Consider the following 25,865-nt stretch of genomic DNA (forward strand, 5'->3'; position numbering starts at 1 on the left):
TTGACAACATTTTCGAGTTTATGCTAAAACCTCTGACGCCATTTTATAAAATATATTTTACTTTGAAACCGGAACCGCAAGCAGGAAGTGGCAACGAGAGATATCTGGTTTGACTTGACGTAGCCCGGATGACTAGAAGCGATCGAAGTCACCGGGAACTGGACGAACACTTTATCCACCATCATCTTCGCATCCTTTCACGTCTTCAGCTGTGGAAGACGTCCTTTAATTCGCCAAATTAGTATTTTACTTAGCGGTCGGCGTCTCCTCTTCCTCCCCTCGGATTTATTTCCCCCCCTCGGACTTATTTTCCCCCTCTGCCGCAGCGTTTGGTTGTCAGGCGGGCTAGCATCGGTTCCTCCTTGGTTCTCGCTGGAACATGGTGGTGGCCCGTGGCCAAGAAGGCGATGAGGCAGCCCGGTGTCGTCAAGCAGAGTCTTTTTAAATCCATATTTCACGACTGTACAATCAAACCGTCGTGTTTGGGATTTTGCCGTGTGGTTTCTAGACGTTGACGGCTAACCTCCCCCATTAGCGGCTTTTGGTCGCGGAGGGGAGCACAACGCGGCAATTTGGCGTCCGAAGTTGCCCTCAACTTTTTGGGGAGATAAAAGATGGCGACATTGGAGGAGACATCAAGTGCAGTCTGATGGAACCGTTTTACCTCCTACGTCACTTTTAACAGCCTTGTTTTCATGTTTGTTTGCTTGCTTGGATTACTACAGTATTAATATTATGGATATTCGCAGCCAAGCGACAGCTCGGGAATAACAACAACCAGCACCAACACTACCGGTGATGACGACGATAATGACCGAGAAAAGCGATGGTTTCCCCTCGTCGAGATTTTGAGTAGTCGCGGGCAGTTCATTACATGGAGACTCGCCTGACATGCCGAGGACGGAGTTGCCACTACCCGACGGTTGGGAGAAAGCCCGAGACTTTGACGGCAAAGTCTACTACATCGACCACATCCACCATAGCACCAGCTGGATCGATCCCAGAGACAGGTAAAAAAAGAAAAGAGAAAGGAACAACGCATGCCGAGCTGGCATGGATCAAGAAAGGAGCAAACAATTGGATCATAATTCCATGATAATCCCATTAAAAATTGGTCCATTTTGGCCCTCTATCCTTTACTTTGGAAGACTAAGAAACATCAGTAGCAAGGCAGGCAATAAGGCATTGCCGCAAACAAAAACAGAAAGTAATATGTGTACGGTTTTCGTGTGACTCCTCAAGGATGAATTGAAAATGAAGAACAGTTTTATGATCAAATAAGCGTTTTGAAAAATTGATGAATTATTTGAATCGATTTAGAAAATGTGAATTGTAGGGGAATTTCCTTTTGGAAAAATATATTCATTAGAATAATTTAAATTGTCAATTGAAAAAGAACACAGAATCTGTCATTTTCTCAAGAGAAAAAAAATGGAATTCGTAACAAAGCAATAACATTTGAAGGGAATATTGATTTGAACCCTTTAGGAAATGCTGAATTTGAAGTGAATTTTTTACTTTTTCTATGAATTGGTGAATTTTCACAAGGATTTCTTAAACAAAAACTAGGTTTGAAATATTTGAACTGGAATTGATGTGAATTTACTTGTTTTAAATATATCGTCTCAAGAATGTTGTAAAAAGAAAACATGGTACTCTTCCAAAATTAGGATTTATTTTTATTTAAGAAAAAGTTGAAGTTAGAATGATTGAATCAATTGAGGAATAGGGCAATTGTAAAACAACCTCAACAATTGAAAAGTTATATTTTTGTGGGAAATGTGGAATTCTGGGAATGTGAAAAATAATTTCCACATGTTCCTCAGTGAGCTTGCCATTTTAACGATAGTGGGTTGAGAAATCTTGTTGAAATGTGTCAAAAATCAAGAGTCATTTGAGGGCATTTAAAATTTCATCAAGGTTTATTGGTAAACCTCTTGATGGGAAGATGTTTTAAGCGGTCCTGTTCCGTCACTGCTCACTTACGCTAACGCCACTTAAGGTTTATGTTACCATGTCGGCAGGAGATTACGACTAGACGATTGGCCACCACATGTGCAATGGCAGCCCATTCTGTGAAGAAAGATGGCGAGCGTCCGTAAAGACAGTAAAAGTGTGGATTTTATTTTTGCTTGCGGAGGCAGCACTTCATCGCTGAGGCGTCTATTTACACATTTCAATTAATATTGTCGATTTGACACATGGCCGACCATATACTTGCAGTTAAAAAAATAATTCTGTAATGTTCCCCTTGAGCACTTCGATAATGACAGTTAGGTGTGGTTGCTGCTGTCTCCTATTTGTTTCGTCCCTAACCGTGATGACTGTTACGTCACAACAGGACAATCAGGATGGCGCATCCAATGTAAACAGCACCAACAGCTCGCCCATTAAAATATTTTCCGCCCACTGGCAGTGAAAAACTCTTAAAACACAAGAAGCAGCAAAAGTAATGCACCAAGTGTATGATGGATGATATGAGTGATGAATTTAAGAAGAAGCTAGAAAAGAGTAAAGTCCAGATATCTTGAGCAAGATGAGAAACACTTCATTTTTCAAACGACATTGTTTAGACAAAGCAACACTTTTATGTTTGCATTACATACGCCATTTTGACCTGCATACTTTGAAGAATCTTACGGATTTTAGGGCTGGGTGATATGGCCTTGAAAAAACTCCCCCAACAAAAAGAAACCTGCAAAAAAAAATAGCGCAACAATAACATTTAGATTATTATTTTTTTCACTTGTTGAGAAAACAAATGTAAAAGGACACAGATACCACTTTTTACCCAACCGAGATGTTTTTCCAAACATATATTTCTTATCCTGACTTGACTACTGCGTTCCGACGTAAACCCCTGTCGGCGTTTTATGTCTATTAGGAAGTGACATACGCTTTAGAATTTACAGTTATCTTCTCTTTTCTGCCAAGTACATCCTGCTACTTGTTACCTTCTCATAGAAATCCACGCTGGTAATAGGCTTAGCATGCGCGGCTTTATACGTACAAAAACAACGAATGGCGATGAGGACCCCCACCCTCTGGGCTTCACCTTTATCGCTTACTTAAGACCACTCAGACTTTGACACCAAATCCCTTTCATTCCTCATGTCTGGAATCTAAGAGGCTTAGGCTTGTTTTGCTTTGCTTTTTAAATTTTATTTCCCTCAGCTGCGGCGACTAACATGAGTCCAGATGTTGCGTCATGACAGTGCCCCTCAAGCTGCTCTTAGAAAAAATAAATAAAAATTCTTACTTCCCTTTCATCCTCAGCTCGCATGGTTGACATTGATGGCATCCTAAAAACTAAAGTGACTGCTTATTGAAACGTCCACACGGCTCACGCTTAAATGAGTCGTGAAAGGTCAGGGCTTGGCAAACTTAGATTTTTAAAACCGACCAATGGACCAGGTCATTCATAGATGAGGTAATGGTTAAAAAAGAAGACAGCTAAATTGACAACTATTTTCATTCTACTAATAAGAAAATGTCAGTTAAATTTATTACTGTATATTGCTAATTAATTGGATTATAGTTAACCAACCATTTAAAAGCAAGTAAAATGTATGTAAAATATTTATTTTATAATATTAAAGAAATAAATAAAATCTATCAATTTTAATTGACCATTTTTTTTGCCGAAAGGGAAAAGTCAAGTCATATAAGCGAGACATATTTTTTTTTAATCGTATTATTTAAGATTAATTAACCACTTAACAAATTGAATTAAATGGTAAATGTACAGCATATATACAATTGAGAATTTGAATTACAATAAACAGATTAACAAATTGTTTTGAGATAAATTAATGGAAAAAATACATTACATATGACATTTAACACTTTTCTTACTTGTGACTGCCACCTCTGGCCTAAAATGTAACTGCAGCCTCTGTGTCAAGCTCGTGCACTGTGCCTGTGCAGTATGTGCGCTTGCATAAACTCTTCTTTTTTTTTCTTTTTTCTTGGAGTCTGAGCTGGAGCGTGGTGGGCTGTACTTGAAGCCAGTCTCCTGTTTTTCTTTTTCAGTTTTCGTCCCAATTGTATTGTACGCGAACACTAAATGTCTGTGGGAATGAGCATGATGTCACCCTCCACCACTCCACCCCTCCCATTTCCCAAGAAACAAGCTGATAGGCGGAGTCACAGTTAAAGTCAGGGCTCTTTGTACTCATCTGGGCATTGTTGGAGCTTGGATGATGTAGAAAAATCTTTTACATTAACATTTTAAAAGTCCTCAATGCACCTTTAAGGCACTTAAACATTAGTGATATCGTTATGATATAGCTGCCTGTTTTTTCACTCAAGTTCAGGAAGAGTGACGATATTAGGTTACGTTCACACTGCAGGCAAATGCGACCCATATCTGATTTTTTTGCCCAACTGCGACTTGTATCTGACTTTTTTTTTTATGTCAGTCTGAACGGCTCAATTCCGATTTTTTTCATATCCGACCTGGGTCACTTTTATATGTGGGCCTAGATCGAATACATATTCAAATTTTTGCAATGCAACCGCAGTCTGAATGGCCAGGTCGCATATATCCAATCTCGACGTCATCAAAAGTCCAATATGCGCTCCGTTCAGACGGGGGCATTAAGCTTGATTTATCCTTGACGCATCCGCGAGGTCTGTACGGCTCGGGAGACTATGTGAATCAGCAAAGTTGTTTCGTGCAACAGTTGTGACTTTATATTTGACTTAAATGTAATCCCACTTTAAACACAAAGTATAAAGATGACATTTGTGGTGGTGATATTAGTAATTTAGCCACGCAGACGGCTCATTTATTACGCGCGGCAATGATGTGACTTCATCGTTAGGGAGGAAAAAAAAGGAGAGGTCTCTGCGAGATGAGGCGCTCGAACAGGCTTGCTTCATTTTCACAAAATATTATTTCTACCTCCTGCATCACTCCTCTGTTGATATGAGATGGTAAAAATATGAGCCCCGACGACGGACTTTTAAAAGTCCGTGGTCCTGACACACTGGACCATACGTATTTACTTTCCGCAAACACAGCGTTGGGAGTGTCGTATCTTCTTCTGCACATGCAAATCACTGTGAACGCTTACTAAAAAAAAAAATCTGATTTCACCCAAAAATCAGAATTGAGCATTGAGACCTGCAGTGTGAACGTAGCCTTAGTCAGTGTGTTTAGTGAAAGTACCACTGACAGGAAAGCGTCCTCCAAACACACATACACTCACATTCCTGAAACACACGGCGTGAAGGGCCGAGCAGCACTCGCCGGCCAAGCGTACGATTCATCCCAAATCCCTTTCACTGCCTGCCAAGGTGCACGGGGTTCAAAGTTCAGTGTGAGGCCCCACAGACTGCTACAGGCACCACAGGCGTAGACTCATCCCTGTCAAATACGTAACCAACAGAATAAGAATTTATGCTTGCAACAGCTTTCAAAAACACTTTTAAGACTCTGAGCATCGTAGCAAGCATATTCTTGATAAAACGTTTAGCTTTTTAATGATTGTTGTATTTGAGAGCATTTGAAATCATCACAGTTGGTTACTGGTTAGTTGTATACTCTCAGTGGGAAGACGTTTTTAAGATGTGGTGGTCTGTCACTACTCACGTGCCCCCTCTATTACGGGGCCAATGCCGATTGCGGTTTATGCTAACATGTCGGCAGGAGATTATGACTAGACGACTGGCCGCCATGTGCAACGGCAGCCCATTCTGTGAAAAAAGATGCCAAGCGTCCGTAAAGACAGTAAAAGCGTGGATTTTATTTTCGCTCACATTATAGGCAATCTGACACATGGCCAAACATACAAAAAAAAAAAAATTCTGTAATGTCCCTTTGAACACGTCGATAATGACAGTTAGGTGTGGTTGCTCCTGTCCTCTATTTGTTTCGCCCTTCACTGAGATGACTGTTGGATCACAACAGGACAATCAGGATGGAGCATCCAATGCAATAAGCGCCAACAGCTTGAGCATTAAAATATCTATATTGAAAATTTAAAATACCGGTAGTCATCTACAATTTGGAACATGCATCTGACACAAACCACAGTTCACACTATCACATTACATTAGCGTTTACTGTACAGGAATCTAACAACAGTGTCAATGAGGTAGCTCGAAACTAGCCAAGTCACATATGCTAGCAGAGGTATGTGCGACACGAATGCTTGGAAGCGGTAAGCAACATATTTCAGATTGCTAGCATTGTTTCCGCTATCTAACTGGACGGACATGTTGCACCAGTAATCATCCGCTGTTGTTGGAAAATAGTCAGCGACTATATTGGCGCTAGTTTGAGCTCCAGAAATATACTCCGCCTCCTAGGATACCTTAAATGCACTTAAATGAATAAAGAGAAGCTAACAACTGTAGAATGAAAGAAAATGGAAAATAAATCTACTGACGCCTTTCCAGACCCCTAATGAAGTGGGAAATGGAAGGCATTTGCAGAACAATAATGTCACCTTATGGTGGTTTACTGGCACTTCAATACTCGTCAATAACTTTGACAAACCCTTAGTACCAGCGAAAAGTGAGGAACCACTGTTGTTCAGTAAAATAACTTTCACAGTGGCTTCTGCTGTTATGTCACCCTTTTTTTCATTTTGTCTTTCAAGCTTATTTTTGGTTACTTCTTTTGGTAGCACTGAATAAAGAGAGTTCAGCTTGTTTGATGAAAACCACTCAAGTGAGTGTGGGCAGACTGTTTGGCCTTTAATAAATTCTTCAGTGTGCAATATCATCCCTCCAGCCTTCGGTGACGCACCAAACGCGTGTCGTCAGTCCACAGGAATGTTTTCAGCCAGATAAGGCACGGTCGCCGCTCACAGATCTCCTGCTGATATTCCCGTTTTTATCTGGACTGACGCTCAGCCGTGACAGAAAGTAGTTTGTGTTTGGATGTTGGACCTCGACACGAGGGATTCGAACGTGACGGCGAATGAACATTTCTCCCTTGCTGCCGCCGCTTGACTCAGCATTCAGCTATGCGGCCAGGCCTCGGCGCCTTTACACTCCGCCGTGCGCTTTGTCACTTTGCGTTAGCGCGCCAAGGCCCGGCCGCATAGTTGTTTGCCTTGGAACTCACGAGTGGGTATTTTGCAAACTCATTTTGGAATATGTTTAGTGCTTTCCTCTTGCGTTTAACACAAGCCAAGCTATCATGTGATGTGACTGGAAAAATGCCTCAAAAAAACTTATTATGGGCACAATCTTATTAAAACATGTCGGAGAGCTTCGGCTTGTGTTTTTGCTTGCCTTACAATAGTTAAAGGTGTGTGACGTGTCAATTGAAAACACAGGAGAACATCAGTAAACTGCTTGTAAGTTAGGCAGAACGTTTACATTTCAACATGTGAGGAGTGGATTAAAAAATAGGCAATGTGGAAATTCAGACGTTGTTAACATGGTTATTGTGGGACTGGCTAATTAATTTAGGAATGAAGTGTAGATATATCCTGAAGTTGTACAATCTGTCTACATGCACTTTGCGGACAAACTAAACCATATGATTGAAACTGATTTGGTATGTTGGTGCTGTGAAGCCGTGGAGCACACGAGAAGGACTTCAAGTGGCTATTGAGCGACTGACAGTGAAATGGAAGCCGGGCCGCCATAACCAGCTGGCCCTTCACACGCAGGAAAACGGAGAGCCACAAGTTTGGGTCAGCGGCCCTCAGCTCCCACCATTAGAGGACAAGATTTGTGGGCGAGAGTATAGAGAGGGGGGATCAAATAATGGGGGATGCGGCCAGCCAACCAGCCGTTGGCAGCAGCCTCTGTGTCACTCTGTCCGGAAGCTAAATTTAGAGCCAAGCTGAGGCAGTCTTACCCTGGCCCCTTTTTCTATTATTCATCAGTGAAAAGGACCCAGTTCACTTTCTATCCACAGCGAGGCTCAGTGTTTGTTTTTGTGGCACTTGTCTCTTAGGTTGGATTTATACTGCATGCTTCAAGTGACAAAATTCAAATATTTTGCTCTTTGCTGGCACAATTCACTTCTGCGTCATGTCATAGTAGAGTAAATAGAAACACCCTCACATGGAATTTGATATAAGATCAGAAGCAGAGTCAATCATCTTTATTGGCCGTGTTTGTTAAAACACAACACATTTGCCACAATTATTTACTCTTTGATCCAGCTCATTACACAATTTTTATTTTTTCTGACATAGTAGCACTTTGAAACAGTTTTTCCCTCATCACATCTGCTGGATTTCTGTTATGCCCTTACTTTGGAATCAGCCAGTCCTCTCTTAAACATCTTCAATTGTTTCAAAATAACTGCAGAGATCATTGGCGACTGTCGCTATCCTTGTTTCTGTGGTGTATATGAAGCTTGCGTGTACCTAAAATTTTTGCTCGCACCACAAAGCAAAACTTCTACCAAGCGATGGCTTATAGTTACCCTACAAATGGTGGAACAAACAAAAAGAAGAGACCATCATTGAAGATCATGAACGTCTTTAATGTGTACTCTTTCCATTTCAATGGGGGAATTTTTTTTAAAATCTTCCCTTTAAAAAAAGAAGACGCTTTTCCTGGTTTCTGGTTGATTTCTATTTTCATTTTGGATTTTTAGTCTTGACTTTTGTGCTTTTATTGTTGCGTGTAATGTGCACTTTGAGATTTATTTTATAAATGTAAAGTGCATTCCAAATTCAATCTATTATTATTATTATTATTATCATCAATGACATGTCAACATTTCATCATTTTGAACTCAATGTCAAATCTGTCACCCTTTTTATACCCAAATTTGAGCAGTCAGCTACAAGTTACAAACAGTATCTTATTTATTCAAATGTAGCCGTACTGTACATCATCAAACTTTTAAGAGGAAGATCTCAATGTAAGATTGAATTGCTGTAAAAAAAAAAATTGTTTGATTTTCCATTTAATTAATTCAGCTGTACAAATGAGCCATTTGCACTCTACTCAAGTATTACACAAGAATTAGATTTTTCAGTTGCAAAAATGAGGAGAGTTTTTATGCCTCGGCCCTGGAAGGAATTCAGTTTGAAACTCATAAAAACAGTTTTGAGAAAGAGAGGGCCCAAAAAAATGGTAGCATCATTGAGTACCCCCGCCCCTCACGACGGCGGTGACTGGCTGGAAGGCCGACGGTTGCCCTAGAAACCTCCAGGCGATGCGTTAGTGCTGCTTGAGGAATGCCGCGGGTCGGTTTCCTCCTATTGTGGTCGGCAGGAGGGCCCCCCACCGCCCACCCTCTGCTTTTTTTTTATTTTTTATCTTCCCCCTCTTGGAGGTGAATAGAGGACTGTGAAACTCCAGACTGGTCAACCACCTCCCTCCCACCCTACCTCCTTGTCCTCTCCCCAACAGCGCCTCATGGAAGCTCTTTCAGACATCGCAATGTAGGAGATGATTGCAGTCGGGTTTAAAAACCCGTTCAGAGTCACTTGTGTAAAGAGTTGAGGAAAATAAACACACGCTAAATTCAAAACACAATTCTGATTTTGACATCATTAGGATAAGCATTGTGGTAGCTTAAAGAGAAAAAAACACATGGCAGGAGGTACCTTAAGGTCAGAATTAAGCATCTTCAAAATGTGGCAAACTTTTAAAATTTACTGGATTAGTGGACTCTCTTGATAGTCATTGAACCAGAATCCTTGGGCCTCAGAAATGATTTCATTACTTCACAAATCAACATCTACTTGGACTTCACAATGAACTGATAAGCATGTGTGGCCTGTCAAAGTTCACTGGAAGCTCACAAAACATTTTTTGGGTCCTTTTTGTCCTGTTTTTTTCTCTTATAATGATAAGAGGCTGTCTAGTGGTGTTTTTAGGTAATTGGCACTTTAGCTCACGTCTATATAAGGTACAGCATCACTAAAATACAGTTGTTTTTTTCTTCGCCACAGGCAGACGAAGCCTCTGACGTTCGCCGACTGCATTGGAGATGAGCTTCCAGTCGGTTGGGAGGAGGTGTTCGACCCTGTGGTCGGTGCATACTATGTCGACCACAACACTAGTGAGTTTCTACAAAAAATTGTATGTCTTTTAACAATATATTTGTACAGTTCACTTGTATTAAACTTTGAAGAACAAATACACTTAATCTTTTAGTGTGCTGATCGCTGATCTGATCTCATTTGGTTCCTCCCAGAGAGCACCCAGCTGGAGGACCCGCGAGCCCAGTGGCAGCGGGAGCAAGAGGCCATGCTGCGGGAGTACCTGGCCGTGGCCCGAGACGCCCTCAGCGCCCAGAAGGAGATCTACCAGGTGAAGGAGCAGAGGCTCCGTCTCGCGCAGCAAGAGTTTCTCCAGCTCAACAACACTTGGCGAGACAAGTCCACATCGCAGACCAGCTGTGAGTGTCACGTCGTATCTCATTGGCCGAGCAGAATCAGCTGGAAATTAAAATTTGGATAGAAAGTTATCTTGTATCCACGGCGTGCGGCCGGATACCCGTCCTCCTCAGTCATTGTCAGACCAATACCAACGCACTATGGATTTCACAGTTTCCAGTGGTAATGGAATAATTGAGTCACATGTTGTAAACATGTTCCCTATTACATAACAAATGCTGTTATGCGTCTGTTGAATATTAATAAGAAAAATTTGGCTTTTTGTCAAACTATGAAGCTGTTATTGAAATGTTTTTCTGACATTCTCCTTTCCAGTGAATTCCAGAACATCCACCTCCAGCAAGTACGACCCAGATATCCTCAAAGCAGAAATAGCCACAGCCAAAAGTCGGGTAAGAGAGAATGTCACGCAAACATTCACATTACTGTCACACGATACACGCCTGTGATCCACGATCTCACATGTAGCACATAACCTGTACCAAAAGTATTACTAGTAACCACAAGCTTGATTCATCACCTCGTGCAATTTCCTGTAATTATAAAATTGGACAAGGTTGCTTGCCTCATGGTTTGGGTTGCGTTCTACGCCCCAAAATATCCATTCACTGTAGTCAATACAAATAATGTTTAATGAACACACACAGTGATTGTCAGTTGATTATTGATCATACAATAGACATTCAATTTTAAGTTTACTGTAAATTAGACCAAAAAAAAAAAGTTCGGTGAACCGTTTAATTTCATTTAGTAATTGTCTACAGCTTAATACTAACTTGCAAAACACTAAGGACAGGCTAATGGAAATTTGTTTCGACAATGCGGTAATTGTAAAAAAATAAAATAAAATGCTACTTAAACAACACAGCGCAGCAACACATACAACAGCATTTCCTCTACATTCATTTAGCAGCAACATCCATCTTTGTTGTATCTGCACCTTACAATGACAATAAAAGCTTTAAAAATAATAATAATTCTGTCCTCAAATTGATGTGTCTTTCTCAGGTCAACAAGCTTAAGCGAGACCTGGCCTGCATGAAGCAGGAGTTGCAGTACAAAGAACAAGGCTTCGAGACCCTCAAAGAGTAAGTCATCTCTTTTGGGTGTCTTAAATGCAAGCGCATTTCTCTTCATGTCACGTGTTTAAGCATAGCTAAAGTGCAGATTCCCTTCCCTGTGTAACACATTGGAATTCGACATTTGTACAAACATCATCATTCTAGTAAGCAGTAAACGTCTCCTTATCGCTGCAGTTATTGCCTCAGCATTTATCGCACATTCCACACCGCCATTAAACACGGACACCTCATCAAAACACCAGCTGAGGAGAGTAAGTGGACAACAAACGCTAGGTTCAGCAGCCATCAGTCAAGCCGGTGGCGCTGGAAGGGATTCATTCTTCCTTTTGTTTTAATCCCAGACTGCCCCTAATGTTTAATTCTTTTATTTTGTGTATGTTTTTGAAAGCCACTTCTTCTTTCTCCAGCAAATCAGCTGTCAGTCGGAGCTGAAAGGGGACAAAAATGTGTGTCTCTCTCGCTCTCTAGCTCATGCAAGTGAGAGTGTCACAGGAGGATTAATGAGTAGCCGAGCGGTTGAACAACATTCCTGCGTGACCCCCCCCCCCCCCCCACCACCACCACCTTCTCTCTCCTGTTACAGTCATCAGGCGGCACTCGGCGACCTATCGCCACTTGCGCAAATACAAAATAGGCTTAGAGCTGGAATGTGGCCGCCCGCTTCCTGATAAGATTTTGCTAAATACTTGCCGCGTTTTGAAATTTTTCGGGCCTGGCGGGAATGCATGGGAAACTTTGTTTGTTGAAATAAAGCCTCATAGAAATTCTTCTGAAATGTACAGCAATCAATATAGCATGATGACCTAATATGAGACCAGTCCAATGCAATTTTACAAACATTCTTTAAGCTCACCTACCGAGTATTTGCATTAAGACTCCTGTAATATTGGTTCCGTTAACTTTCCCATTTTGTCCCCAATATTGGTTAATTAATTAAAATGCATTTCTTTATTTAGACTATTAAATACTGCAAACAATTTATATAACATAAACATTTTATCATTTAATTGATTATTTGTACAGTAAACTCCCATTGATCACGGGGATAGTCTGATTCCAGACCCAACAAGAAATTTTCTCCAATACTATATGTTCAATAAACAACGAAGTGCAACTTATTATAAATGTTACCCTAAAGCACTTTTATTTGCCACATGACACAGTTCCCGCTCTGCCGTGTTTGAGAAGCACTTAATAGAGGATAATAGTCTTCGCTCCCCACCTTTCGCTTCCTCATTCTCCGTGTATGTCGCTCTCTCTCTTTCTCTCGCTACCTCCGCCTCTTCCCTCCCTGAAGAATGTGGAAGGACCTGTTGTCCTGACATGCATGACTTCATTACCATACACGCTCCGCCGCCCCCGGTGGCTGTTTGCTGCAGCGTCGCTTAACGTGCCATCTCTTTATAGATAATAATAAATATGCAGAGGGAAATATGGCGAGCCGTTTGAGCACTTATTGATATCCAATTGAAAAGGACTGGTAGGCTTTTTGTGCTTACTAGTAAGACGATTCAGCACGCTAGAGTAATGAGTGTCTAAGTTACTAGTAATGTTATTTTCTTGTCTAGTCACACTTTTGGCCTACTTGTATGCCCTTAAATTGGATGATAAATACTCAAAACGCTTTTGATATCCTTGATATCAAGTTAATCCATAATGGAAAGACCATTATTTTTCCCCCCAATATCCTTGAAGTTGATATCCATCTTAACGTTTACAGTGCACAGCACAGTATATGGAATAAATGCTCAAACAGATTTATACAGTGATAGACAAATGACCTGCCATGAACAAAATGATCCTTCCTCCCCTGCAGGATCGACCAGAAGGTGTCCAACAGCCCGTATGGCTTCAAGCTGCAGGAGGCGCAGGCCATTCTCAGTGAGGTGCGCTCCATCCGTGACGCCATCAGCACCGGCGAGAAGGAGAAACAAGAACTCATGCAGGTGCGAATGTATAACTCGGCCTGTGTTCGGAATCATTCGCTCATTTCCCTGCTTTCATCACCATATAGGGTTTTTTATATTTTGTATTATGTAGTTCACATAAAATAATTCCTGTCTAGTCATTAGGGAGTAGGAATGGGTAAACGATTCGGAATGGAGCAACTACGTGTGGAAATTCATCATCCCCCTGTATGGTTCACTCGTCAATGTATGAATGAGCTCATTAGTTGTAGACACTTGTCCTCACTCTCCACCTTTCCCGCCGCCCTTTTGTGATCATTTGCAGCTGACGGCTCAATCTAATCCAACGTGTGTTAGGTGCTTTTGTAGTATTCAAACACATCATGGTAACTGGCAAAATCACAAATAATTGAAGGAACAGTGCAAATGTAATAGAAGTTTTCCCCTTATTTTTGACATTTCTTAAGCAGGTTATACGCTTAACGATTTTTAACATAATAACTGAATGTTGAAATAAAAGAGAACTCCAAACTCGGAGTAGAAAAACTTAGTGTAGTAGTGTAAACGTATAGTTGCACTATACAGATATTTTCCATCTTGCCATTTGTTCTCTCCATACAGAAATTGGCAGTTCTGAAGGATGCTTTCCAACTGGACTCGGGCTCGCAGCAGGATCTGTGGGGCAGCAGTCCCTCGCTGGCCAACTCGGAGCTGTCCATCCCGCGACTCTACTCTGACGCCGGATCCCAGACCGACATCCCCGCTGAGGTGAGTCCCAGTCATAAAACCAGCGACTGAAGCAATCAGAAAAGAATTTCAATGAAGCTGCTTTCTGCGTGTGTATAGTTCGTGAACAACTCCAACAAACTGGCGGAGAAAGTTCGTCTGAGTCTAAAGTATGAAGAGGCCAGACGAAGGTAAGGCATTGTTTTGCCCATTTTTGCTACCTGCCCATTTTTGCTACCTGCGACCCCCATCCTAACCTCCCTGACGCCCGCCAGGATTGCCTCCATCGAGGTGCAGATCGCCAAGCTGGACAGCGAGGCGTGGCCAGGCCTGCTGGACCCAGAGCGCGACCGCCTCATCCTCATCAACGAGAAAGAGGAGCTTCTGAAGGAGCTGCAGTACGTGCGGCCGCGCCAGCGCCTGGAGCCCAACGACGCCCAGAAGCTGGAGACGGAGAAGAAACGTCTGGAGAGAGACCTGCAGGCCGCGAGGGACAACCAGAGCAAAGCTCTGACTGAAAGGTCAATCTCTCATTATGTGTGTTCCCAATTTCTTACTTGTGGTTTACACTGGTGGTTTTAAGATTTGTCTCGAGACAGTCATTCGGAAACATAGTCATCATTTCTAAAACAATCACGTCCATCATAACTTTAAAAATTTATACAGCTGTTGGTAATTGCAAAGATATAATGTGTAACTGTCCTTTCTCCTGCGAGGAAGAGAGTTGCCAGGCAACCCGCTATGAGTCCCGACAGTTACGACCCCACAGAGAAATAAGCAGAATTATAGTTATGAGCACTGTGTAAACTTTAATGGCACTACATGCAGTGAATGTGATTCTACTAGCTCTGCAAAGAATACAACAAAAACTTTCCAGAGTGTCTCTATAGTAAATTTGATAAACTTCTTTACGAGATGATGCTGTCGTCTAGTAGAAGGAGAACACAAGAACAGTCACGATGAAGGTTACTTGGAGGTGATGAAAAACAAATGACCTTCAATTGTCCTTTGAGAGTGACGTCAAACCTCTGCGATCCTTATCACAAATTACAGACGATCCCTCCCCCTTACACTCTCAACAGGTCTCCTGTTGTTCAGGTCGGACCCTTCCTGAGCTCGAGCTCTCTTTGTGCCCCGTCTCCTGTTGCCGTAACACGAAACGTTCATAAAAGTGCCTCTTGTGGGTCGCACTCAGGTGCTCACGTTCACAAATACACACATTAAGTACACTCACACAATCCAGCGAGATTCAATACAAGAGCTGCATTCTATGTTCAGTTCATATAATAAACTACATAAAACACATTTGTCTTCTTTTAAATTTCCTAACATTCATTGTGCCACTATTGTGATCCAAATGAAAGTATAGGCCCAAATGTTCATATCTTAAAAATGCAGTTGAGGTTTCATCCCTAAAATGTGAACATTTAATTAAATATTAATTTAATTTGATATATATTAGGGGTGTGAATTGCCTAGTACCTGGCGATTCGATTCGTATCACGATTCATTGGTCACGATTCGATTCGATACCAATTAATCCCGATACAAATCTATAAATAGATTTTTGCGATTTAAAAAAAAAAACCCCTCAAATTTAGAAAATAACAATCCTTAAACTTGTGTACATGTACAAGCCACTGCATTTAACAAAAGTCTTTTTCATGTTTGAACAGCACTGAAATAAAATATTAAGGCTTAATGTCCCATTAATATAGCATTCTTAATATAGCATTCTTCCATGCTTAATGTGTGAATCCTAACCCTAAGTAAGACGTTTTGTTGAATATTTCCATAAAAAATTGATGTTTAAAAAGCGATTCGGCCGCATATTGAATCGATTCGACAATTGCGTGCTGTAATATCTTTTTTTCTTCTTTTTTTTTGGGGGGGGGGGGGGTGATTTGGGGTCAAATAAGTACCGTAATATTTGATTAAATGTTCACATTTTAGGAATGAAAACTCAACTGCATTTTTAAGATATGAACATTTGGGCCTATACTTTCGTTTGGATCACAATAGTGGCACAGTGAATGTCAGGACATATACAGTATAACGACTTCAGATGTTGGCACGACAGCATGTACTATGAGTGAATTAGTAGAAAGTGAAGGTTCAATAGCCACGGACCATGCAGAGCTACTCTGTAACCCGATCAAAGGCTTCCTTTCTTTTGGCTCGTTTCCATTCAAAACATTGGATCATGTGACCAGCTGTCAATAGCCACCTTTCCTCTTAACAAAGACCCCAATCAGATGACAACGCTATCACTTGAACTCTGAAGCAGTCACTAATAATACCTCGTCTTTTGTTGCTGTTTTTAAGTCCTCTCCAGGCTTCTGTCTATGAATTCAAATCACCCAATTGAATGAGACCGAATTTTTTACTAAATAAGTGACTTTTTTTCTCCCCCAAGGTTGCGACTTCACTGCAAGAGAAACAAGTTGGTCAGGGAGCTGGAGGAATTGGTTCGACTGGCCACGTCGTTACATACTCAGCTCAAAAGGTTGGTTCACTAGAGGGTCTGTGATGGAAAGAAAAAAAACAATACACTTTCTAACCTATACCCGGAAGAGCTAGCAGAAGTGTTAAGGTAAAGAGTGAGCAGAGAAGTCTCTCAAGTGCCATTTTGCCCCAATAAAATGTCCACATTTTTATGACAGGCATCCAGTGGAAATATAGTCTAAACATCTTTCTCAAATTTAAATATTCATCTCTCTCTGTACCACTTGTCTTCATTACGGTCACGGGTGAGCTGGTTAATAGCAGGGTGCATAAAAAAAAAAAAACACAACAGACCTATGGACAATTTCGATTCTTCATTGAACCTAATATGCATGTTTTTGTAATGTTCTGTCAGAAGTAGCCAGAGTACCCCAAGAAAACTCACATAAGTACTGAGAAGGCAACCAAACTCCACACAGGAGGGATGGAAGCAAAATTTAACTGCATACTTGCTCACCACTCATCGACCGTGCATTCAAATATGAAGACATCAGTCAGCATATGATTCAAATATACATTCTATTTCACAAGACAACCGGTAAGCCCAATTAGCTAAAGAAAAGTGTAGAAATTTGAAGTTAAAATTTTCAAACAGTTCAGCACTGTTGCTGTGGCGCCATCTGTAGGAAGTGGTTGTACTTAAAAAGTATATATTTTGAAGGCATAGAAGTTCTTCTGCTGGCATCCTTTATTTATCTTTTTTTCCATTTTCTTTTTTCTTTTTTTGTGTTGTTTAGCCTATATACTTAATATTACATGAATGGAGGATTCATGTAATATTAAGTATATAGGCTAAACAACACTTTTTTTTTTTTTAAATAAGCGTAGGGTTGGGGGATAAATACCACTGAGTGGGGGATCGAGTAAACAATATCTGCACACTCATTCACACTTTTTTTTTTATATATATATAAGATACTCACTTTTTGGTAGAAATTTCAGGAAGAACCTAAAATGCACAACAATCTTTACAGGTGAAGTTTCTTTAAACTTTTGAATGACTGTTTAATGCTTTAATGGTTTTTTTGTGTGCCTCACGCAGCCTGTCCGCCAGCACGCTGTCATGTTCGTCCGGCAGCAGCCGAGGCTCGCTGACGTCGAGCCGCGGCTCGCTGGCCACCACCTCCAGCCTGGGCTCCACCTCCTCCCTCAGTTTCACCGACATCTACCTGGAGCAGCCGGAGCTGGCCGACCCGGACTTCCAGAACAAGCTGGACAGCCTCCTGCAGGAGGGCGGCCAGGCGGGCTACCGGCCCTCCAACTCCATCACCACTATACACGAACACGAAGTGGTAACGGGCAGTGACGGCAGGGACACTGAAAGGCCCGTAAGCCAAACACCGGGGCTGGCTGGAGATTTTGACAAAGGTGTGGGAGGAGTTGCAGGAGGGGAGGTGGGACCATCCAGGATTCAAGCACTCAGACTCTCAGAGACCCCTCACTCCATGAGCTCTTTGTCGCCACGTTCGTCGCTTTCCTCGCTCTCGCCACCTTGCTCGCCACTTGTCACGGACGCTACCTTCCTGTCCGGGGAGGCCTTCGCCGGCCAAGCAGGGCCTGGCGGGGTGAGCCTAGATCTGGAGCTTCAGAGCAGACTAGCAGAGCTGGACCTCAGGCTGGACTCCCAGGAGCAGCGGCAGGAGAAACACGGCGCCCCCGGTGGGCTAGAGGAGAAGCAGAAACACAATGGCATGCTGGTCGAGGAGGTGAAAGGTAAAACGTTCATATGATACATTCCAGACCTACCCTAACATAAAGAAACCAAATAAAATACAGTGCGGACAAGCAAAACACCTGTAAAAGCTTACTTTCCCTGCACAAACTGTCAATCACCTTTTTCCCGCTTTCAGCTCCAGAGTTGCAAGTGACGTCACTCGCACCGGTGCCAAAGAAGATGGGCGTGATCTCAGCCGTGTCTGACGAGTCTGTTGCCGGTGACAGTGGCGTGTACGAACCGTCTGAGCGCAGGTACCAGTACCAACCCGCCCCAAAAGCTTTCAAGGAGATAAATTCAGCATTTTTTCCACCGTGTTTGTTGTCATGCTGAAAACACTATACTAGTGATTACCACCAAGATGAGATTTACTCACTTCATTTCACACTTAATTTGACACCCATGCATGTATGCCAGCAATAAAAAGTAAATTTCACATATGTTCTCTTTAAAATGTGTTCCAATAGTTGGTAGGTGAGGTTTAATTTTAAAAACAAGTATTTCTGAGTGATGTTTGCGTTTCCTCCAGGCCAGGCGTTGCTGCCGACCTCCTCCTGGCCTCCGACGAGGATCGGCTGCCTCTGGGCTGCGCTCAGGTGCAGCTCGGCTTCCGCTACGAGCCACGAGACCGGCGCTTCACCGTCTCCGTCATGCGGCTGTCCAACTGTAGCGCCCTCTGTCTTCCGGCTGACCAGAAAATGTAAACATTCAGCACTAGTTTTAATGAACTGCGAAAGTTGAAGTGTGATATAGCGGGGTAACGCTGTACGGCAAAATCCTCTTTGAAAAAGCTAAGGCATGATGTCACACGCAGGCATGTTCGCGTGGCGGTACTGCCCTGCGTGGAGACGACCCGCTGCCTGTTCCGAACCTGCGGCTACCCACCGCAGGAAGTCGTAGACTTCAACGAGGTCTTCGGCGTGCAACTGTCATACAGTGCACTGCGGCAGAAGACGCTGAGGGTTGACGTGTGCGACGCCGACAAGTCGGGCCATGAACAATGCCTGGTGAGTCTTGGAGAACTTTTGTGTTCTCCGCCGCTGGGAGGTAGCCAAAGTCACCATGGAAAATGTTGTTGGTTTTACATTCAGTGTGAAAAGTAGTAACTTTTTTTCCCTCCCTCCACAGGCGGGAGCTCAGATCAGCCTGGCCGACGTCAGCTGTTCGGAGGAGAGACGAACCAAGTGGTACAACCTGCTGAGTCATGTTTTCCTGCCCATTGTCAGCGACAAGGAAAGTGGTTCAACCGCTGGCTTGGACACGGTAAGACCTGACGCAAGATTAGCGTAGGCCGCACACAAATTGATTCATCGTTCTTGGGAAGTTAGTGAAGTGCAGAGGATTTTATTTGTGAAGGAAAGGTTGGGCTCAAATCGATGTTACTTGTTTCAGACCGAAGCTTCCAGCAGTGACAGAGTTCCGGGCGACGAGGAAGCATGGTGAGTTTCCTCTTTGAGTTTCTTTAGAGCCTGTTGTGTCGACCTTGTGACACACCGACTTCCACACCCACACGCTGTCTTTTTGTGAAACGTCGACACCACGTTGGGCATTTCTGCGGTAAACACTTCTTCCTGTTTACTCGTGAGCGCGGATGTGAAAGGAGCAGGAGACACTGGGTCGGGAATATTTGTGGTATGACAAAATGCTCTGGAACGTGCGGTCGGAATGCCGCCGGGCCTGTTTGTGAGCGTAAATAAAGCTGCTTGAATTTCCAAAACATCTTGTGACATGTATTAAGGAACATTTTTGTTTTTGGTGATGTGTCCATGCACCAGATACACACCATGTGGTTTATGAAGTGCTGTCTTCATGAGTGAAAATGCTTTTATTTTATTTTTGGGAGCTTGCTTTTCCCATGATCCCCTCACACCCAAGGGTCAGCACCTGCAAGAAGTGGCCAATGTAGTTTCAAGGCCGAGGCTATTTCTTCGGTTGTCATGGTGACAAAAGCGGGACTCACCATTGGCTCAGCAGCATTTGGGGCGGGGTATATGATCGCAATGGAAAGCAATCGAACAGACGTTTAAATTGTGGCCTGTCTCATTTCTGATGGCTAACTGTACATGTGACCTTCGTCAATTTAAGTCAAGTGAAATCAAGTTTATTTATATAGCTCTCAATCACAAAGGAGTCTCAAAGGGCTTCACATGCCCACAGTTGACAAATATTAACGACATCCCCTGATCGCACCACATCCTTAGGCACGGCGACCTGCTGGAAGTGTTTGACGACGAGGAAGAGCTCTGCGCTGTGGGGACGGAGCCTCTGGAGGAAGGAGACCTGTTCTTCGCTGACGGTGGCCAATGGGAGGCAGAGGAGGAGGAGCAGGAAGAAGAGGAGGTGGAGAGTCATACCAAAGTGCAACCTCTAGCCACCATTAGAGAAAAGGTAAACAAAAGAAAGGATTTTACCCCCATACATAAGAACAGCATTTAGTTTTGCCATCTCATCACATTTGTGCTTGCCTAAGGTGAACAAGGAGACGAGTATGGACAGCTTGCCGTCATCAACTCACCACTCGGTGGTCCGGCCCAAGGAACGGCGCGCCGACCTCCACCAGCAGCACGCCTTCATGCGGGGCAACGCCATCATCCGCTCCAAGACCTTCTCCCCGGGACCGCAGAGCCAGTACATCTGCAGGGTAAGCTAACTGGTAGCGCCGACGTTAACAGCAGCAACAGGGACGAGTGCTCGGCTACAACTCGTTGGTCTTCCTGCTTGCAGATCAACCGCAGTGACAGCGACAGCTCCACGCTCTCCAAGAAGTCTCCGTTTGTGCGAAACGCCTCAGAGAGACGCAGCATGCGCCTGAAGAAGGTACAATGCGCTACATCACATTTGAAATAAAAATTAAAATCAGTCACGCTATAACAACACAGTCAATTTACCAACTTTATCAACTTTTAACTTAGTAAAAAAATAAATACACTGTTCGCCATAAATACTATTGTACCACAGTAACATTCGTTTATTTATTTATTTATTTTTAATTAATGTTTATGTCAGCGAGTGGAGGAGCACCGTAATTGAATCAAAATGGGAGCAAAATGTAATCAGATCCATCAGAAAAAATAATTACAACTTGAATGAATGAGATTTTATGTTAACTGGTGTTCACAATGTTTCATTTACATCATTCTAAAAACCTCGATCAAAATCTGAATTTGTTTTAAATCAATTCACAAATTTAAATTGGATTTCTCCCAATGTATGCATGCATATGACAAGAATGTTATAAAATATACATTGTTATATTTTTGACAACTAACAGAAATAAATGTCATGAAAAATGTGTATAGCACTTTTAATATATTTTGAAAATGTACTGTAGTACACAGCAAGATTTCTTTTTTCACGTTTACCTTTTATAGAAATTAAATGAAATAATATAAGAAATGAATATAGAAATAATATATAAAATATAGAAATAACTCTTAACCCGTGGGCAGTATTTTATTTTGAAATGGCTTGGTCAGAACCAACAAAAAGCCAAAAACGGGTCACAATAACGCCGAGGGGTTAAACTACCATTATCTGCTTTTCTCTGATTGGCTGGTAGAAATCACATGGTTCTCCTGCTTTTTTACGGGATGTGGAGCATCCATGGTCCCTTGCCGTATAAAAGCTGTTACAACATCCACATTAAAAAGTCACAAACAAGCTAATGTCTCGTGTCATCCAGCCTCCCGTGCAGGTGAAAGGTCTAGACGGCCTGCTGCGCACCTCTTTGGACCTGGAGCTGGACCTGCAGGTGTCCCGCACCCGGCAGTCGCGCCTGGCTCAGGAGCTGCATGTATTGCGTGAGCTGAAGGCCCAGCTGGAAACGGCGCGGCAGCAGGGCCGGGGCGAGCTGCCCGCCTGGGTACGAGAAGACGAGCGCTTCCGCCTCCTCCTCAAGCACGCCGAGAAACAGGTGAGTGTTCAACCGACGTCCCCCTTTTCCACTACCATATAACATTCAAGGCCGTTAGATGGATTTCTAGCCAATGAAGTAAATGTTCAAACAGTTTCCTCATAAGCTCTGGTAAACTTGTGGCTGTGTCCTGCAGACTCATGAGGAGCAGCTGCAGGAGAAGCGCGTGGAGAAGATGATGAGGGCGGCGGCGAAAGACGTCCACAAGATCAGAGGCCGCAGCCGTAAGGAAGTCCCCGAGGTGCAGACCTTCAGGTAAGAGGAACTTATTTAGTTTGATAGACATTCACTTCCTGTCTTGAAGAAGAAGGCAAAACATATTTACCGGTAATGGTTTTTAGGGTATGTTTAAAAATAATAATAATTTAAATGTAATACTGCATCAGTAATAGCTATTAGAATTACACTTATTAATTAAATCATTTATTCTGTAAATAATGCACTACAATGACTAAAGTATTATTATTATTTTTTTTTATTCTTAAAAATTGCATAAAGATTAAAAAAAGGCGTTTGCTTTATAAGATCCTGTACAAGCGCACTTAATTTGATGATATTTGAAAAAGATTTTCACAAGAACATGTTAAATGAGATTTTCTATGTTGTGTTTACATTCTTTTACAAATTTGGATCAAATCTGGATTCAGATTAACTAAACAATTGCGGAATGACAGACAAACATTCTTGCACTGCATTTAGTGAAACAATATGCCAAAGTGCAATATGTCCTGGACAGCCTTCATCTTATCGCTCCATCTGTCTTTCTAGAGAAAAAATGGCGTTCTTCACACGAGCCAAGTCCACCATCCCGGACCTGCCGGCTGACGACGTCTAGCCAACATTTCAAAGGAGTCACCCTCCTCTGCACCTCCTCGCGCAAGTCAAGTCAAAACGGTTGTATGAAGAATTTTACAATATCGTAGACGCAAAACAAACATGACCGTGACCACTCAGCATTGTTAGCTTTTGTAACTGTAGTGATGACACTGCTCAAGTTTTTCTTTTCTTTTTTGTGTTGTTTTGTTTGTCTCTGTTACTAACACGCCTTTCAAATCATTCCAGCACAAATATCGAATCTTACATCAGCAAACGGTACTGAAGCAACAAAAGTTGATTGAAATCATAAATATACAACATGAAAGATGTTTTGAAATGATGTATCTTGTTTTCAAATCCACTTGAACTGGAAGAGATCCTTATGTTGTGATTACTACAAGTGCCAGCACCTCATCACAAACACACCTTTCTTGAAAGTAGATCATTTCTCTCACAATATTGACTGCTTTCATATACATCAGCAAGAGAAAATATTTGAATGCTTAAAAAAAAATTATCAGGTTGTTTATATTCTATCGACAGCACTGATGGTCATAATTGTGTTTTTTTAAAATTATTATTCTTATTTGAATGAGTCAAAAACAAATACTCTCTCACACTCAGGTAGGAAATTAGTTAGTCGGCACTTTAACGGTATGATTGTAATCGAAACTGTCATGGAATGATTTTTGAAACTTTAATTTTTGTAATTTTTTTTTTTTTGTAATGACTGCAAACATCTCGATTGTATTTTTGAAACCAGCAAGCACCAGTCAATGGGAGCACACCAGCACCTTGCTCTTCAGTCTGATTGGCTGTTTGATTGAACTTGTTGTAACTGGACAAAATTACAGTTTTAGCATCAGATCTCGAACTGGACCTTTTCTTATGTTTAAAGAAAAAACAGAACCATTAACAATTTGTGTCTCTTAATTGATGGGTTGCAAAGGGGCAGAACATTTCCAGTAAAATTGTGCAAAGTTAATTTTTTTTTAAATATTCCAGATTGGAAACTTTATGGAATTCAACTGGGAATTGAGGTTGATTTAATGGAAGTGTATCATATTCAAGCATAAATAGAAACATTTTGATTTGTCATAAGCAGACGTGCAGAAATGATTGATTTCCTTGCCTTTAAGTGGCGGCCTTTACAAACCTTGCTCAAATTTGCACACAAAGCAAAAAATAATAATAAAAAAATAGATCAAGCGATTCCTACTAGTAACTCAGCCAAACCCGGCAGTTTTTTTCCCCTTTTTTTCCCCCAGATAAATTCCCATGGAAATTTCCTAGCTTTGAATTTTCCTGGCATTTTGCAACTGCTGGACATGAGATGGTGGAACTTCCAAAGCACACGCGCACACACACACAAACACCTCAGACGTAAGGATAATCTTGTTGGACAGTATTGCAAGACATAAGATAGTCAGGCGTTCGGGAAGGGTCAAAATCCGGTTATATCTACTTTTTTTTTTTAACATTTTACTGGAGGTCAACCATATTCAGCAAAAAAATGTTTTGTGATTTAAAAACAACAACATGTGAGGCTTCCATCTTCTCTGCAATGATTCCAGTCACGCTCTGTCATTCCACGTGTCCATGTGTGTGTGTTGTTTTTATTTATTTTTTAATTGGCTTTTGTTGTACCAGTATACATTTGTGTGTGTGTGTGTGTGTGTGTGTGTGTGTGTGTGTGTGTGTGTGTGTGTGTGTGTGTGTGTGTGTGTGTGTGTGTGTGCGTGTGTGTGTGTGTGTGTGTGTGTGTGTGTGTGTGTGTGTGTGTGTGTGTGTGTGTGAGAGAGAGAGAGAGGCCATTCACCTTTTGTACCAGCACGATCTCAAAAGCACTAAAACAATCTTAATGTGGATCAGCACTAAACGTTCACCTTCCACTAGGCTTCCCCAACCTTTGTGAAAATGCTGTCATCCATTTTGTCTCTTATCAAGAAGCGCCCACAATGTACTAGCAAATAATGTTGTGTCCACTATATGTCTATGTTTTTTAGTCCGTTGAAGATCCTACAGTGCTTAGAAAAAGTCTACACACCCGTGTTCAAATACTAGGTTTTTGTACAGAAAACAACAACAACATTCTAAATCATTTGAAAACACACCTTACCTAATATGAAGCATGTTTAGGGGCTGTTGCTGGAACTGGGTCCTTAGTCAAGGTGGAGGGAATTATGAACAGTGTAATGCGAGAAATCATCTGTTTTATTTATGGTTGATCAGAAGTACTGATATAATTTGAATGATTTTGCACACAGCCACCTAAATTTGAAAAGAACTGAGAAACTGTCATTTTGAGCAAGGGTGTGTCGACTTTTTTCAAATTCACAAGTGATGAGAGAGAATAATGAGTTAAATATTCTGTTTTGAAAAATCCAAAAGCTGGAATGTGTGTTTGTTTTTCCTCAATGTGAACACTTTGTCAAGAGAATCTCAATGTTTCTTTTTACATGCGGATGAAGGAATGTAGTTTTTACCACACACGAATGTCAAGAGAGACAACATGCTGTTGATGTCACAAGTGATCATTTTTGTGTTTATGTAGTTAAGAGACCCCACCCATTAATCTGTTTGCGTTCAGATGATGAGGGTGAGGACGTGTGCATGTGTATGTGTGTGAGGAGGAAACAACCAGCATGTATTTATTGCACTTTGTGATTTGGGTGTGCTTTCCCCCCCGTTTCTTTTTTTCCTTTTTCTCGTCAGGAGTCCCAAAAAGCTGTGAATTGAATTCTCAGACACTGTACTGTCGACCGGAGTTGTAAATATTTCACCAGCACACAAAAAAAAAACACACAATATGTTTTGTAGTTTCACAGCAAATAAAACAATATCTTTTATTTTTGTTGTCTGGTTCCTGTCTTT

The 25,865-nt window shown here is 41.9% G+C and overlaps 1 protein-coding gene across 1 annotated transcript; it reads left to right on the top strand.

The window, feature by feature from the left end:
* The first annotated feature begins 109 nt into the window (after positions 1 to 109).
* On the top strand, positions 110 to 25,840 carry wwc1 (WW and C2 domain containing 1). Its single transcript, XM_077546634.1, has 22 exons — positions 110 to 1,010; positions 9,882 to 9,991; positions 10,127 to 10,330; positions 10,644 to 10,720; positions 11,337 to 11,416; positions 13,227 to 13,356; positions 13,939 to 14,085; positions 14,164 to 14,234; positions 14,319 to 14,564; positions 16,460 to 16,549; positions 17,591 to 18,261; positions 18,399 to 18,516; positions 18,792 to 18,962; positions 19,077 to 19,269; positions 19,391 to 19,525; positions 19,655 to 19,701; positions 20,464 to 20,650; positions 20,733 to 20,903; positions 20,987 to 21,079; positions 21,945 to 22,175; positions 22,312 to 22,430; positions 22,944 to 25,840. Exons 1-22 carry the CDS (start codon positions 892 to 894, stop codon positions 23,008 to 23,010), a joined length of 3,477 nt encoding a protein of 1,158 aa, XP_077402760.1. The 5' UTR covers positions 110 to 891; the 3' UTR covers positions 23,011 to 25,840.
* Positions 25,841 to 25,865: the final 25 nt, after the last annotated feature.

The sequence above is a fragment of the Vanacampus margaritifer genome, chromosome 16 (genome assembly GCF_051991255.1).
Source record: "Vanacampus margaritifer isolate UIUO_Vmar chromosome 16, RoL_Vmar_1.0, whole genome shotgun sequence".
Taxonomy (NCBI): domain Eukaryota; kingdom Metazoa; phylum Chordata; class Actinopteri; order Syngnathiformes; family Syngnathidae; genus Vanacampus; species Vanacampus margaritifer.

Coding starts and splice junctions, on each gene's coding strand:
- wwc1 (XM_077546634.1), top strand. CDS start 892: ATGCCGAGGACGGAGTTGCCACTACCCGACGGTTGGGAGAAAGCCCGA. Junction 13,357..13,938: donor AGAAACAAGAACTCATGCAG/GTGCGAATGTAT, acceptor CTCTCCATACAG/AAATTGGCAGTTCTGAAGGA. Junction 14,565..16,459: donor AGCAAAGCTCTGACTGAAAG/GTCAATCTCTCA, acceptor TTCTCCCCCAAG/GTTGCGACTTCACTGCAAGA.